General features: G+C 37.0%; 1 protein-coding gene across 10 annotated transcripts in view; it reads right to left on the bottom strand.

Annotated features, from left to right (window-relative positions):
- The window catches only part of Msp300 (Muscle-specific protein 300 kDa), a 280129-nt gene that overhangs the window by 27298 nt on the left and 234769 nt on the right, over positions 1–18062 (bottom strand). For all 10 annotated transcript variants that reach the window (XM_089635781.1, XM_089635784.1, XM_089635785.1 and 7 more), the window contains 3 exons: positions 17137–17247; positions 9633–9815; positions 38–9469 (listed from right to left, as the gene is read on the bottom strand). In XM_089635781.1, the coding sequence (XP_089491907.1) occupies positions 38–9469; positions 9633–9815; positions 17137–17247 (9726 nt within the window). The remainder of the gene's footprint in view (positions 1–37; positions 9470–9632; positions 9816–17136; positions 17248–18062) is intronic.

Genomic DNA, 18062 nt, shown 5'->3' with positions numbered 1-18062 from the left:
TATTCTATTACATGTAATAAAGTTGCTATGTACTTACTTCTAATCTTTCTGTTGCCTTCAATAGTCGATCATAGTCAACTTGTCCCTGGACTGTTAAAAGTTCAATCATGAAGTCAGCTTCCTGCACGGACTGTTGGACCATCTCAAGCTGCCTTTCGAATCTTCTCCAAAGTCCGAGACGGTTTCTGAGAAGTCCCAAAAGATTGCCGCAGCGAGACTCGAGAGCCGAGTGATTATCTTGAAGCTGTGAAATCTCCCTCTCCACTTTAACTGGAGATACGGAAACACGCAGGCGAACAGGTAGCGTGTGCAATAGTTGACGAAGCTTCAACAGGTCCTGCCATTGTGATACCAAGTCTTCTCCGACAGTTTGGCAGTTGATCAATGCTTGTTCTACTACGTCGCTTCCCATCTTCTCATTAGCTTCGCATTCGTCCAAGGTTTGTTGAACCTTTTGATGGTTTTTCCGCATCCTAGACAGCCCAATTTGAATAGTTGCTAGTTTCTCCTTGAGAAGCAACCCACCTTCTAGTTCTTCAGATATGAGTATTTCCAGCCGATGGGCTTGAGACAATAGTCCACCGACCCTCTCTGATTCCAGGGCGGGAAGCATACCAAGGCGACCCAACTCATTTTGGATTGTTTCTATGCGGCCACTGAGGATTTGTAGTCTCTCAATGTATAGGTTTAACTCATCTTCACTTTTAATAATACCTTGAAGCTCATTCAAAGAAAGTTTTAGTTCTCTCAGTTCATCTTCGAGAATAATCAATTTCTCGTCGACTGGGGCATCAGGGGCTGATATATTTTCAATAGCAGCAGAATGCATAACATCAATTTTGGCTGATATATTTCTCCATTTGTCTTCGATTCTGGAGAAGAATTGTCTTTGAACCATTTCATCAGAAATCGGAATAATTTCCATTGCATGCTCAAATTGTACAGCGGCATTGTTTCTAATGTTGTTATGTACTTCATGTTGTGCTTTCAGTTCCCAAAAATGCCTCATGTTGCCAGGAGTTCCAGCAGGTGACGCTGCCATATGTGATATTTCTTTATCGGCTTTTTTCATCCATGTTTCCAGACGGTCCGTTAACATATCGTATTCTGTCCAGTTTTCTCTAAATGCGACCAACCTGCGCATATGGCCATTGACTTCATCTTGTAATTGAAGGACAACTTCTAGCGGTTCATTGTACTTTCCGTGCAAGCTAGAGCAGCTCACTAATTCTTGTAAGCCATTAGCTATTCCAAGAAGCTGCAACAGCTTGGCATGGTGATGCGAGATGTCCAGCAGTAAAGACTGGTACAACGTTATGTACTGATCATATTCAGAAGATGTTACGCTGGAAAGATCAGGTACTCTTTGATGTGCCACTTGAAGCCATTGCTTTTCTTCCTTCATTCCTTGTTCAAGTACCGTCCATCTTGAAGCAGCCAAAGCCATTTGCTGGGCGCGGCTGGCTGCTTTGTCGAGTATATTGGTTGCGGTGTCATGCAGGCAGTGATGCAGAGCAGAATGTAAAGCCCTTGTTTCACTATCCAGATTTCCTTCCAGGGATTCTAAAATTGCTCTGCAGTGACTGAGATTGACAAAGAATTTGCGATGTTTTTGCATTTCTTCTTGTAAATGTTCCAAGTTGATAACATTTATTCTACTTTCAACCAAAGCATCAGCAATATCTGTAATTTGTTCAAATTCTCTCAAAGTCTGTTCATACTCATCTGCTAAAGCTAAAAGCTGCAGTAGCCTGTCTCTTTCCAAAGTGACAGAATTCTCAATTTGTTTTGTTAATTCGTGCGTGGTGTAGATAGTCGGAGGCAACTCTTTTCCAGGGAAGTCTCGGACCAATCCCCTTGCAGTCTGCAACTGATGAGCTGTTTTTAGCATATGACAGTGATTGCTAGATTCAATTTGATCCAATTTTTCCAGCTTAGTTTTATTTGGAATATCAGAAAGAAGCAGTTGATCCAGTTCCTGTTTGACAGATAGGACAAGATCTTGTACATTTTTAGCTCCATTCAAAAACTCCTGCCATCTGGTATTGTCAAGGTTTGATTGATTTTCAGTTTCTTTTGTAATGTTTTGAACCACTTCTATTTGTTCTTGTAGTGAATTAAGGCACTCGTTCATTTTATTTTTATTTTCCTCTGGATATTTCGTGAGGTCTTTCATAGTTTGCTTTAATGTTTCTACATTCTTATTAATAGTATCCAATTCCTCCTTAATTCCATCAAAGTCCCTATTATTGCTGGGATTAGGACCTTCACTCATTTGCTGACGTTTGCAATAAACAATGTATTCTATTCTTTCCAGCCAAACAAGGATTGTTTCAACAGTTGTTATCACAGTAGTCTCGATGATCACAATATTCTGTTGCTTGACAGCATTATTCAAAGAAATTAAATTATCTTTCACTTCACAATCGTATTGTTCTTTGGGTATTTCAGACACGTAATCCTTGAGTTTGGAAATTACTAAAGGATTAGAAAAGTTTTTAGTTTTTCTATTTTGAAGCATATTTTTAACCTTTTCTTCAATACTGTTATTAGTCTTATCCCAGTAAGTTTGTGAGGTGGAAGGAGAGTATTCAGTAATTTCTGACGATATGAATTTAGTGATTTCATCTTTAGGTTTTTTCACAGGTGGATCGTAGGATCCCACTAAGGATTCATTTTCTATCAGAGATATAGAGTCTGGCTGTTTAGATGAAATTGTTTGAGAGGGTACAATATTGAATTCAATGTTACCCAGTAAAACAAAGTTTTCAGAAGACTTATCAGCTGCAACTAAAGTCTCGTCGGAAGTTGTATTTGTTGGCACATCGAGAGATTTAATTTCTTCAGTAAACTTTACTGGGATAGGTGACTTTGTGCCTTTAGTAATTTGTGAATATGATATTTTGCTACCATAGCTAGGTTCTTCGGTTGTCAGGAGAGTATCTTCAACGATGAACTTGTCACCTGGTGAGAATGGAGACGATCCAATATTTGGTGAAATGCCTTCATCGGCAGATATGTCTTTGTTACGGTGAATGAAATCTTTTGAGGAAGATGAAGACACTGAGAATTCTGAAGAAATTGGATCTGAGAAAGATTCCGGAGACATGGGACTTATTTTATCTTCCAATTCACTAATTGGCTTCCTTTTGTTGCGTTTCTTCTTCTTTACTCGTTTGTTTTTGTCCATAATAATATCGTCATCGCAAAGCATTTCTAAATTATCAAAATCAAGATTTGTTTCCTGAGGTTGTCGAATTGGTTGGAACTGATTGTCGGCTTCTTGCACAATAAATTCTTGGGAAATATTGGGTCCCTTTTCATTGGGCAATGTAATCTGAGCGTGGAAGTGCACTTCATAAGGTTCATCTTTAGACAGAGAACTAGAAGAAAGAGTTTCATCACTGAAATCTTTGGGGATTGGTGTTGTTTGTGTTGACAATTCAACGGTTTCAATAACAAGAGCCGATTGTGGTTTTTCTGGAGATGGAACCCGACTAGTTTGAATAGAAATTTCACTTGTCGGTTTATTGAATTCTATTTGAACTTGTGTGCCTTCATGGCATAATTCTGGAGATTTAGATAATGATGTTTGAACTGATAGTTCTTCTGTTTCTGGTTGATCTACAGGAGATGTTTGTTGAGGCTGGTCAGTGACTGAAACACTCGAAGTTTGCACAGCATTTTCGGAAACTTCCTTAGGAATACTTTCGATCACTGGAACTATTTCAATGTCATCACTTTGCACAGGGGATGTTTGAGTGGGTTGCGCAATGGTTTCAGGAGACACAGTTTGCACATCAATGTCGAATGACTCTTGCACAATTGGGGAAGAAGTCTGAGAGAATTTTTCTTCAGGAATCATTATGTCGTATGTGGTCACCTGAGTTGTAGATTCAAACAACTCTTTTGCTATTGGTAAGCTCGGTGATACTTCATCCTGGCACACTGGTGATGTTTGCTGACTGTGTTCAGTGGCTAATGGGATAACTTCAGGTGATGTTTGACCGGACATATCACTCTTCAATATAGTGATGTCGGGAGATGTTTGAATGAATGTTTCTACAGTTTCTACTGTGTGCTTGATAGTTTCTGGATACACAACTTCGAGAGATGTTTGAACTGAATGATCGGAGGTCAAAATTGGTTCCAATGTATTATAACAACTTATTATTTCTGGTTCAACTTCTACAATTTCTATAACAGGAGTCTCATCAATAACAGGAACGGGATCAGCAATAACGAGAGGCTCCTCAATAACAAGAGAAGTTTCAATTTGTTCGGTGGTTGGATCCATTGGAGATTCCTGATGCACTTTATCTTGAGTATCTGGTTCAGGAATTTCAACAGCAACTTTCTTGGATTTTTTCTTTTTCTTTCTTTGCTTATCAGATGGCTCAGTGTGCTGAATTGGTTTCGAAAAATCTTGATCATCTTCACTAAAATGAGTGTCATCATCAGAAATAGATTTGGGGTAATCTGAACTTTCCTCTACCACATTCTTAATTTTTTGCCTCCGCTTGATTTTGTGTTTAGTTTTGGAATCTTTTTGAACTGCAGAGTTATCATCAACAGTTGTTATGTCATCAGGTTCATATCCAGTCTCATGTTCTTTACTTTCTTCACTTCTAGGACTTAATGAATCAAGCACTTCAGTAAATGTTGGTTGAGGGGTTTCTGGTGCTTCAGATTCAGAAGGAATTGCAATGTCAATGGATTCAGCCAATGTCGTCTCAATTGAAATAGGTTCAGCATTCCCATCTCCATCCGGAGAGGTAGCAGACAGAACAGTTTCTGTCTCCTGTGGGAGTGTATATTTATCTTCTGTGATTTCGCTTTCTTTCAGCTTATGCTTTTTCCGTTTTCGATTCCGTTTCCCACCAATTTCAATCCCGTCCCTGGGAGATTCATCATACTCAGACTTAGATTCAACGCTTGAGGTGGGCTCCAGGGTGGCAATTTTGGTAGATGTGGTTTCAATTTTAACTGTTTCAGAAATATAGGGCAAATCGACATTAACTCCCTTAATCACTGACTGAGCCTCTGAAATATTTTGTTCATTTGCTACTTTAATAGATGCAGTAAAATCTTGGTTTCCATGTGCAAGAATTGGCGTTTCTTGAAGAGTTAAATCGAATTCAACTAATTGCACCTTTCGTTTTGTTGTATCTTTGAGCGCAACTCCTTTTTCAGCCGCTATCAATTTTTCACTGCCAAACATTAGCATTTGATCAGCAGCAGGTTTGACAATAGATGTAGATTTGGGTTCTGGAATGTCAGACTCTTTGGTCTCTAAACTTAAACTTGGAAGAACAGTTTCAAATACTTTGCTTTCCGTAGTTATGGTCAAATGCGTTTTTGTTGCTGGTCTGTTGTCATCAATAACTTCAGGTTTTACAATAGTTTCAGATTTACGAATAGACTCTGGAAGTTCCTCAGTCACTGTAGTACCGCTAACGAGCACAACTGTGATGTCACTGCTGTCTTTATCAGATGGTTTTCCAAGAAGTAATGGATCAATCTCAGTAATTTCTTGTTGTGTTTGCGGATATTCAACTAGAATATACCCATCTTCATCCAAAGTATCTTCAAGTTGCTTTGCTGGATCCTCGATTGGTTTAGCAGTTGGAGTTATGCTTGCAGGATCTTGTTTTATTGGAGACACATTTTCATGTTTTGTTTCAGTGATCAACAGGGTTTCAATTGTGGGTATCATAGCTTCAGCATCAACTTGTATCATGGTATCTTGAGGAATGATGGTGAATTGATCTTGATTCGTTAACAATGTCTCAATAGTGGGTATTAATGAGAGACTATTTTCATTCTGTTCTGAAATCTGAGAAACTAATGGAGAAGTATCTTTAATAGTTTCATGAATTGTTGTAGGTGTCACTTCAACACTAACACATGTAACTGGGTTGCTTGTCGGAATTTGTAATTCATCAATAATATTTTCAGATTGAATCAATAAATTATTTCCATCAATAGCTGAAAGTACGGTATCTGGAAGAGATTTGTTTTGTTCTTCAACAAAATCATCTTTAGGAACAGCTTTTTTACGGATATTTTGATGAACATTTGATCTTTCAGCCTGTAAGAATAAATTAATGTCTTGAAGGGGTACAATTTCTTGGATTCCTTTCAAGGCGACAGTTGAAATTGATGAAACTATATCTTCAGGAGAATCAGGCAAAACTTTTGTTTTACATTCCTCAACTTCAGGAACTGCTTCTACAAAATCAGTTTCAGCTTCCGGAGTGACAGAAGTCACTTCTGTAAATGTTTCAAGGGCAGTTATGTGCTGGACTTCTTTAGTAGTCAGAGGAATTTCAATTTTCTGTTTAACTTCAACAATTTCAGGTGTTACTTTAACAGTTCCGGGTATTAATTTGCCAACGATTTCAGGTGTTATTTCTTCAACAGTTACAGGTGTTACTTCTTCAAGAGTTTGAGGTGTTACTTCTTCAACAGTAACAGGAGTTACTTCTCTTTCAACTTCGGGAGCTGTGGGCGACTCTAGTTTTAGTACAGAAATAGCACATTCAATAACTGCATCATCAGGTACTTGTACAGGTGAAGCAGAATGAATCGGCATAGACTTTGTAGGTTCTTTATTAATATCAATATTAACCTTTACTTGTTCCTGTAATGTTATTGGAGATTCAACGATTTTCATATCATTCACAGTAGATTCTTTTTTCAATACTTTGAGTGGAATAATTTGATGAACATTGGATTTTTCTGCTTGTATGAATAAATTGACGTCATCCTTCAATTTAGTTGTTATCTCAGGTACTTTGAAATTTGTCATTTTACCCAATAGGAGAACATTTTCAGACTCTGACACAGGTGTGGGATCAATGTTATCTTCAGAAGCAGCCGTTTGGGTTTCTTCTAAAGGCACAATGTTTAGAGAAGCTGAAACAGGTATAGGTTCGATGTCAACTTCGGAAATAGAGGTATGAATTTCACCTGAAAGTATAATTTTTTCAGATTCTGAATCAGGTTTGCGACCAACGTCTACTTCGGTAATAGGAGATTGGATTTCAAACAAAGGTAGATCTGTTACAGACTCTGAAACAGGTGTATGGTCAATATCAACTTCGGAAATAGCAGTTTGAGTTTCAACCACAGGCAGAACAATTTCAGACTCTGAAACAGGTATAGGATCAATGTCAACTTCGGAAATAGCAGTGTGAGTTTCTGGATATTGTACAGTTTCTTTAATAATGGTGCTAGCTGTTGGATCTGGTGATTGAGTTGAAGATTTTTTAAATTCGACATAATCAACTTGGTATTTTAGTTCCTGGTCCTTGGGTTCTTTGCTCGGCACAACTTTAAAAACATTTGATCTTTCGGCCTGCAAAAACATATTGATGTCAGGCATTGGTTTAGCTTCCTGGGTTACTGTGAATTCACATGGCTCCGATATAAATGAAACATTTTCCTGGCCTACCAGTTCAGATGTCTTTGATGATTTTGGTTCTGGACTCACAACTTCACTTACTACAAAGGTTGAGTCTTCTGGGATGAAGTGAGTTTGCTGTAAAATTGTGCCCGTGTTATCTTCATCAGTAATTTCACTGATTGTGATATTGTCATTTTTCAAAGAATAATTGATTGGTTTATTGAAACTATCTACTTGCTCAAAATTTACAGTGTCATCCGTGGTGGATGTTTGTTGGTGCATATTAAAAAGTGGTTGATTAATATTTTCAGCACCTGGATTATTAGGATGAAACTGTTCATTGGCCACAACTTGTCCATCCACAGTCCTGGTAACATTTATGGTAACTCTTGGGATGTCTTCTTGGGTAATATCAACTTCTTCGGGTTCTTCAACAATTTCTTCGGTAACATGTTCTTTTCCATCGATGATAACAATTCGTTTAATTATCCTCCTTGTCCTTCTTACTATTCTCCTAGTCACTTGCTGGACAACAGCTCTGACACTAGAGGAAGATGTGTGAACTTCTGTTCCTCCAGTGGGATTTTCAATATTTTGGAAAGTAATCTCTGATGGTTGAAATTCAGTGCATTGTAAGCCCTGTGCTAGCATTTCTTCAGGTGTGCTTCCTTCTTTGAAAGTTACCATACATTCAGGCTTGGATGTAAATTCTTGAATGTGGACTTCACCACCAGGTGTTCCAGATATTATTTGGCCTCCATAACCATGCGTCTGTGTTGTTTGTTGATTTCCAGCAGGGTCCGTGAACACAGTAGAAGATTGTTGACCTTGAAGGGTGACTTGAGAAAATGATTCAGTGGGAAAATCAGACCCGATTGTGGTAATAGTGGATCTATTTTGAATTTGTTGTTGCTGAACGGTGTGCTGGCGGGCTATAAGAGTTTTTCTTACTTTCCTTACAATTATTCTCTTGGATCCGTCAGCATCAACAATAACCTCTGTTGTGGTCTCATCAGGCTCCACCATAATTGTTTCAAATGATTGCGGATTACTATGAGTAATGTTGAGGAGAGAATTCTTGATGTCATCACCATCATCTCCTTTGTATTTGGCTTCTACCAGCAAACTGTCTTCAGTGTCTGGATCTTGCGTTAGAGGCTTGCTTGCAATTTCTATTGTTTCATGGCCTTCAGAAGTTGTCTGAGTTATTTTTAGATTTTCAGGATTGTAAACTACCGTTTTAACAGGTTGAATATCAGTTTGCACTTGGAAGTCATGAGGAGGCTCACAAGTGATTGACGCATCTTTCATTTCTGGCTCGGGTGTCATTAAGCTATGCCCAGTTTGAACATGCACATCGTTTGGTGGAGCACATGTTATGGCGACATCCTTGTGATGGGGTGGTTCAGGTGTACATAGGCTTTTTCCAGTTTGAACGTGGACGTCGTTTGGAGGAACACATGAGACTTGAGCATCTTTAACTTTGGGAGATGGGGAGCGTAAGCTCTTGCCCGTTTGAGTCTCCATTGTGATGAATTCTTGAGATTTCAAAATTTGAGATTGTACAGGTTTTACCGGGACTGCCTTGAATGGTGTTTCTTCTTCGGGCATAGGACTAGAATCCAAGGTATTATCCGTCAATGAATCAATTTGATCCACCTCGATACTCAATTCCGGTTGTACTTGAACTTGTTGAATCTTGATTAATGTATTTTTCAATTCGGTTATTTTGGTTGTAAATATACAATCCGTATCCTTCAATACTACGAGTGTCGTTCGAAGTTGATCGAGTAGGGTCTTAACCAAAGTTTCTGTGTCCGTATGATCTTGAAGTGGTTCACAGAAATCTATGAGATTTTCCAATTTCACAATACGAGTTTTCAGTTCTTTTTTGCTCTCTTCGTATTGCCTGATGGTATTTGTGATATTATCCAAAGACTGATCTTGAATATCTTGTTGGAGAATCAGCTTAATATCAGCCAGCCACTTCTCAACTTCTGACAGCAATTTTTGGTATTGGAGCAGATCCTCAGTCCGGTTTTCTCTTTCCTTTTGTGCACTCTGAAAATGTAAAAAAAACAATTAGGGAACGTTTTAGAACCACTTATATTATAGTAAGATACAAAAAATTCTATTCAAATCGATGAAAATTTCAAAGGAAGCGAAGAAATAACCAATCTGTACGAGATAGAAGTTGAGCACTTAAAGCGGTTGTGACAATTACCTGCAGCGCTTTGGCTCCCTTCTCAGCCTGCGCCTCCAGGGTGACGATGCGCGTGGTGACGGAGGTGAGCTGCGCGGTCAGCTCGGTGACGTCAGCGCCGTCCTGCGCAGCGGGAAGGGCGGACAGCGCGCGCTCCAGGCCCAACACGGTTACCCGGTGCTGGCGGAGCTCACCCAGCGCCGCCTAGGAGACGATAACATAAACGCGTTATACATTTGCTAAATCAAATATCAAATCAGCTATAAACAAGAAATAAGGGCTATAAAATCAAAAGAGGCTTTGTGGCATTGTCAACTAGAAATTGAGAACTTTTATTTAGATGTCAAAACTGGAAACTATGAACTAGAACTAGACACTACGAAAGGTAAACAAGTGAAGTAAATAAAACTATTTTTTTTTTAGTTTGATTAAGATTGCATTCTTTGCTTTCCTCTATTATTATTATTATTATCAGGGCCGGCCCTACGCGGGCGCAATTGTGCGCCGAATCCTCAAGGCGCTGATAATACCTAACACCTCGCCCTTGAAATTATTTTTCACTGAAATAACGCTACACAAAAATACGAATCATAAGGAATATTATTGATTACAGTGATCACCTACATAGGCATCTACTGGTATTGACAAGGGGCGTCAACATGTTATTCGCGCCATGCGCCGTTTGGCTCAAGGTCGGCCTGATTATTAGGATAATAATAATCGTTTGGTACACCAAATAAAAAAAATAAGAAGAAATTCAAAAGTATTAAATAATATTATTATTCAATTTAAAAAAAATTATATATTAGTTTATTTATAAACAAGTTCTGCTGTGGGATTATCAATACGCGTGACAGCTGTTGGGCCTTCTGAAGGCAAGATTAATAATGCATAATATTATATAATTAATATATATTATAATGCACATATAAGTAATAATAATTACATAGCAAAACTTTATAAATAAGCTATTTTTTGTTTATAAATAAACTAATAATAATATCATTATATGAACATATATTACAAAAACTTTAAATTGAAATGGAGTTCTGCAAAATGGAAATTGGTAATAAATAAAAGCTATAATATTGCGTCATCTCGGCCCGCCTACAATGAAAAACGTAAAAGTCAAAAGTTAAGTTTTGAATCATAAAAAATATGACGTTTTAACTGTTCACAATAATTTTATGAAGAATTTAATAAACACATTTTCCTAGACCTAATGCACTTTTGTAGAACATAAAGACGGTCTAATCGCTAAATACAAAGTATCCCAAAACACTTTTACGAATTTAAGGAAAATCTACACCTTTGGTCAGTTCTTTTGATACCACAAAAAATTTACGCAATTTACAATTCTAATCTCTGTCACCGCAATCCTGAATAATGCTGCTATTGATCACAGGCCAAAATTAAAGTAGATGGGCTTTACGTAGGAAAAAAATGCCAAAGTCATAAATTAAAAGAAAAAAACATCATTAATAGTCACCTACGTAACCTATTTAACCTAGTTTTTGTTTCATCACTTTTCATGACTTTATATCACTTTTTGTGTGGTGTGTTGAATTGTCATTTTGATGAGATACCCGGTCACCCATATTAATCTGAATATTATACAAATTACAAATCTATATATTTTACCAAATATTCAACTAAAGGAGACTAGAAACGAATTTCAATTGTGTTTTAATTTAACAAAAAGATTTCTTAATCCTAAACCGAGGAATGAAATCTCGAAACCAAGCTTTATAAAACAAACATTTCGTTCCGCCAATAGATTCGAACTATGCATTGTTTTCATTTATCATATTTTGTAAGTAGTGACCTTAGCTTCTCTGGGGTTAAATCTATTTTGGTAAAACGTTGGGTCAAAGGTCCGGTACTCGGCTATAAAAACACGTTACACAACATAAAAACTAGTTCCGTGGTGAAAACAAATTGAAGATCTACTTCCTGAAATTACATTTTCAGATAAATTGCAGGCACTTTATAGAAGACAATAATTATTATTCTCGTCTTGTGAAATGCTTAAAAGTATTTTTATTGAACAATACATGTTATTATGTAGGCATGAATGTAAACATGGCACAGGCAGTGCAAAAGCCTTGTTCAATAAAAGAAATGAACGTAGGCAGTCACATTTCATATAAAAAATGTGTAATTACTAAATTACGAATAAAGTTAACGGGTAATCAGCGGTGTAAGGTGTAGTAATTATAATTAAACACACAAAATGCACACGAAGATAAGATATAATTTTTACCTGCGCTCACTAACAAATAAACACTGAGATAAGGCTTTATCACTGCGGTAAAATTGCGGCGTTTTTCCGGAGGGACATTTTCACGAACACTTTCACCTTTGAGGCGAAGTTTTTGTTGATAAGAAAACAGTTCAACTGCGTTCACTAATTTAAATTAGTTGGTTGTTTATATTACACGGTCAAGTTAGAATGCACTGCCACTCGCTTCGGACCAGCGAGCACTATTCGCTATGCGGCTCGGTCAGGTTGGGACACCTCCTGAAGCATCGATGATCTAATCCTCCCAGATGATGTTTCTTCAACTATTCACGATGATGACCTACGATCGTAAATTTTGAAATGATCTTACGAGCTTATTCTAGCGGGCCAAGCTCGGACGCCGCGTCGGGTATTGTAAAAATAAATCGATTGATCGCTGCCTACACTCGCGATGAATTTGGCATAATGTTTCTACGGCCAAATCTCATCTCGTTTCTAGAAAACAGACTAATCGATTTTACTACTAACTGTACTAATTGATTTTAAAATAATGATGTTATTATAACGTGCCTTAGTTGATGATGGTGAGGATTCAAAAGTTGATTTCAACGTAAATGAACGGGACCAGGGCCTGAAAATCGGCGCCTGAAGCAAGTAAAATTTTGGCGCCCCTTATCAAAACCAGCGGACGCCTAGGTAACTAGGTAGGTAATCATCACGGTAATCAATAATATTAAGATGATTAGTGTTTTCGTGTAGCGCCGTTTTTATGAAATATAATCTCAAGGGCAATGTGTTGCAATGTGGCAAAAGGTGAGGCATTATCAGTGCCTTGGCGCCTTGGAAATAGGGCGCCCGGAGCAGACTGCTCCAATTTCTACCGAAATAATAAAATAAAAATTCATATGGATGAAAAAAGATTAAAGCAAAAATAAAATATGTATTGATTTAGGAAGCACATTAGAATAATTATCCAGGGACATATTATTAAGTATGTGTGATAAATCCGTAAAGATAAGTGGATGAAAAAAAATTAAAACAAAAAATTAAATATGTAGTAATTTCGCAAACATTCTCAAAGTTCTGCCCAAACGTTTGGGAAGCACATTATAATAATTATTCAGGGACATATTATTAAGTATGTGTGATAAATCCTATCACAAGCATCTAAGTAAGCCCAAACCGGCATGGTGTCATCACTTTTATTAAAAGACGCTGACGACATACTGAGTATACACACGACACAAAATTCAAAGTAATAATCAATCGTCACAATTCAATATTTGTTTTTACTTTTAGCTGACTACGAATGCATTAAGATAAATAAATCATAAGTAAAGATGTGATTCGTAATACCTTATGAAAAGAAAAGCCAAAACGTTTGTCGGCCAAAACATCTGAACGATCATTTTTGGTTTATTATTGGACTCAAGACATTCTTAGACGATGGGATAAAGCATATTTTAAGGAACTCACCCATTCATTCTGAACACAGTTTGTAAACAACCCATACAATCCGTCGTCATCCATATTATAAGATGTGAAACAAGCGTTAAAATAAGCTTGGCGCGGCTCAGATTGTTGCAACCTTTTTAGTGATTGCTTGCAGCTGTTTTTTTCCTCTAAATCTGAATGGGCCTGATAGCTTTACACTGAAAGTTCGGATTATACATATTATAACCATTGATGTATATATTTAGATGAGACATGAAGCGAAAAATTAGGTTCCACTTTTTTACCTCCAATTGTACTTCACTAAAACTAAATAATCTAGTCTACGCGCACCACTTATCGCGTTCTAATAGAGGAACACGTTTCGACGAGATAGTAATAACTTACAAAAAAGCTCTACAATATTAAAAGCTTCTTTTAAACAGTAATTAGGGATTAAAAAAAAGATTGCTGGAAAAAGAAACTGATGACGCAGTTAGTAGTTTAGTTATCTGACTTACATATAAGATAAGATACGTTGGATATGGACCAATTTTGGGTAACGCAAAAGGATTGCAACCGTTACCTAATCTTCAATCTAACATAAACATTGCGAGTGTTATCGGCAGGTATCCATAAAAACGATAACACGTAGCAAAGATAAGGTTTTTACATATACAAAAGTGGGCTGTAAATAAAAGTTTGACGACAAACATCAGCTGCGAATCGATTGGCGGCCAGGGTCAGCGGACCAAGGTCATTGTCTATAACTCGCACCAATAAACGCGATTCTATATACGAAATAAAGTTAACTCTGAACATATATATTATTATGTTAGGTTAGGTATGGCAAGACACACACACATATTTCTCGGGCAGAGGCACGCTTGTAAAATATTCATGACCACCGGTAGGCGGGTTCGCCGAGCGTAACAAACAATTTCATTTTGTTTGGACATTTTATCACCTACTCTGAGGTTATAACACAATGGTACATAATGCACTGTGTTAGTGTGGGTACTTTTCGGATTACGAAGAACCTTATCGGCGAAACGAATTTATTGATTTATAAAATTCATATTTGAATTCTTGTTTGCTGTGCGCTACAACAACAACAAAAAATATGATTAAGGTTAAAAGCGACACTATATTATATTCCACGTGTTCATAGATGGCGTTAATGAATTAATTTTATTATAATAAGCTTTTTGCAAGGTATTGCTTTACAATATTAAGAATATAATTATTTGTTCGCGCCCGTACATATGCAATATGAATATGATTAAATACTTTTGGTCGTTTAAAAACTCAATTCTTTCGATAAAGGCATACAAATACAATATTGTATCGATGATTCAATCCAATACTGTATTTGTATGCCTTTCTTGAAAGAATTGAGTTTTTATACGGACAAAGCAATTTTTCATATTCAAATTGCGTATATACGGGCGCAAACAAATAATTCGTCTTAATATTGTAAAGCATAACTTGCGTTATGCGTATTTTAATAATAAAATAAAATAATTAAATTAGCGCCACCTATAAACATGTAGATTATAACAAACGCCGCGTTTAAACTTAATGGTACTATTATACTGTTTTTCTTCCCTAGTAATCGAGTAAAACAACCACAAGACGTCCAAAATATGGAGCAATCTATATCTTTAACCCGGGACCATTATCTTCTAAGTTTGCAAAATTGCGTGTTTTAGTAAAGTTATACTTTATCACTTTCTTACATTAAAAAGTTAAATACAGGTTTCTTTAATGCTACATATAAATACGCGAGCCGAACTGCCGAACTGAACCTCAACGTATGGGAAAGGAACGAAGCAACCGTAAATGGCGCGAAAAGCCGCTTGCAGTTGCTTCGTTACTTTCCCGTAATTCGTTACTCGATTCGCGTTTCGGTTCGAAAATGTATACAGTGGTGCCTCACACAACGAACGCCTCGCACAGCGAATGCTGCACACAACGAACTTCCCTTTCGTTCATTTCACGATTCATACAACGAACTTCGCTTCACACAACGAACTTCGCTTCACACAACGAAGTCGCCCGATCTTCTACGATCACTGCCGATTAATTGCATCCTCCCGCGCAGGCAGTCGTTAGACTCGTTAGTCACTGCGTAGTACGCTTAACTTACGCACGTATCGCAGCAATCGTTCTTCATTACGAATTAAATCGCACACGTATCACGGCAGTCGTCCTTTTAAGATAAACTCAACATTTTTTTTATATGATGGGTTCTAAAAAAAGCAGGAAGGTGATTTCTCTTTTGCGCACCATCGGCGGAAAATGGATGAAGATGTGCAAGATTCGATTATTTCTTAAAATTAAAAAATGTGTGTTTTTTTCATTATGTTTTTAGATGTATCTAAATAAAAATAATAACAAAAAATTTATCTTTTTTTTATGTCATCTTACCATATTTTATGCTACAGAACGAATTATTTTTTTTAACATGTATTGTTATGGGAAAACGCGTTTCACATAACGAACTTTTCGCATAACGAACTTGCTCCTGGAACGAATTAAGTTCGTTGTGTGAGGCACCACTGTACGTACCATAAGATAAGAGTAACATAAAAATAGGTACGTTCAACATTCCGGGTCTTATTCACCACGGATTTGGATAGTGCTGTCGGGTTGCTTCTAACATCGTAAGAGCTAAGAGCTCCTAAAATTTCGCAACACAAGTGTTAGAAAAAGAGCAACAAATCTGGAAAACATTGAAAAACAAATAGGGCGAGGAAATTTACCATCGGATTTCAGAGTTAAAACCTTGATATGGTACATAAAACGCAATATGGTAACGATTACTAATAACGATAACACTAATAAAAGATCATAATCAACTTTCATTCAAATATATTTTATCGTGAGCTGTCGTTTTATTAGTGAGGTAAGCAATGGCATCAGATCTGAAACAGTCAATGATGTAATGATTGAACTACAGTTTGCTTCGGTTGAAATTATTATTATTAAACATTCATTCACATACGAAAATAACATTTTCTAATGGTATGTTATCAATACCACTAATTGAGAACAGATGGACTTGCCAAAATTCTAGTTTTATTATTCGAGTTTTGCCTTGGTTTAATTACGGTAATGATTTTATTATGGATTTCCTTTATGATATTCAAAGCCTGGGTTCCAGTATTGATGGAAACAATATGTATTAGAAATATTACTTATGGGATGAACTAAGTTAGAACTAGAAAACCAAACAGTATTATGATTATGTACAAATAAAAAAATACTGATTTTAAATTTGGCGTCCTTCACAAGGTATTAAAGATGAGATTATGAAAGACGCTTACGTATTAATTATTTTTTTATAAAGGACGAAAAAAGTTATGTTTTTTTTGTGGCTTTTCCTATTATTTCTAGAGTCCCTCCATTCACTGAAAGGCAGGGGAGGTCAAATTCAAATTTATTGGAAAAACTTTAAATATTTAAATGTCAAAGAAATACACCCACTTTACTACTTCTTGAAATCTACTAATTGTGAGTAGTTTTTAATAAAGAAACAATACCAAATAATAATTAAAGAATCCAAAAGTATTCATATAAAACTACGGAAATAAGTTACATTAATTAATTAATTCATTTAGATAATAGGGAGGTTACAAAGAAGCGCATTTTTAATGGTATAAAACTTTGGTAAACAATAAACTTAATGATTACGAAAAAAAACTAAATTAAATCACTTATATGACTAGGAGAAGATTTAGAGTATTTAGAAAGCCATTGTTTTCAATTAATAAAAAAGCAAATGTGTTGAAATAATATTAGGAATTGTAGAAATTAAATGGCTTTCTGAATGTGAAAAGTGTTACTCACAAGGATCTCGTCCAACATTTCCTGTAAAGTGTCCGCGGGCAAGTCCTTCAGCCTGTCCTCCGTCCTGGTGAGGTCTCGAACCAGGGCTTCCATCTCGATAGCTAGAGAATCCTGGGGACGGTATCATCAAGCAATCAATACGGTGTGCGAGCCGCTTGGGATACATCAACACAACACAACACAGCCAATCACACAACACAACAAAGCGAAAAAACATGCGCATTCGGGAACTGCTAAGTTGTCTGGTCTCTTTCTGTGCTCCCAGGAACTATATTTTACTGACAGTACTGTCGTACATCGCCAGTAAATAGAAAACAGTAGATGTCGTTTTAAATTAACTTACGCAGAGTACAATTTGGGAGGCGGGTACAGGTACCGCTGCCCGGGAATCATTTATTGGATAATCAACACCCCTGCCATAGGTCACCCCCAAGTGGTTCGCTACGTTTGAGGACTTAGCAAGGGTGCCCGTGTTCATGGGGTGAGGTTTGACTAAGTCTTGGAGGCCGATTCGTTTGCCCACCTACTGCGTGGCGGGCCGAATAGGGAGACTGGTTGAGGGAGACCTTTTGACCTCTCCAGCCGGACTATCTCTACCTATAGCATTGCATCGCAGTGGGAGGGATGGATTCATACGTCCGTCACTCCTGGACACATTTACCCCAGATTCCTACCCACCTATCATACATTTTTCCTTCCCAGAACTTTCTCTCCTTCCTTCCATAAAAATACCCCCACACAGCATCCCCTGTGCTCCTGTGTAGAACTAATGTAAAAAAAGATTTCTTGCTTGGTAGAGGATCTTATCGGTATAATAAAAGTTTTGGGGATAATGAAAATAATTAACTATTGGAGAATTTATACCACTAGATAGAGAAATATAAATATTTGAAATATATATAGAAATATCAATTGCAATTGTAGAC

The sequence above is a fragment of the Hesperophylax consimilis genome, chromosome 9, assembly GCF_061612785.1.
Source record: "Hesperophylax consimilis isolate HC1 chromosome 9, BYU_Hcon_1.0, whole genome shotgun sequence".
NCBI lineage: Eukaryota > Metazoa > Arthropoda > Insecta > Trichoptera > Limnephilidae > Hesperophylax > Hesperophylax consimilis.
Note: the sequence above shows the minus strand (reverse complement) of the source record. Positions and strands in the feature narration are given on the sequence as shown.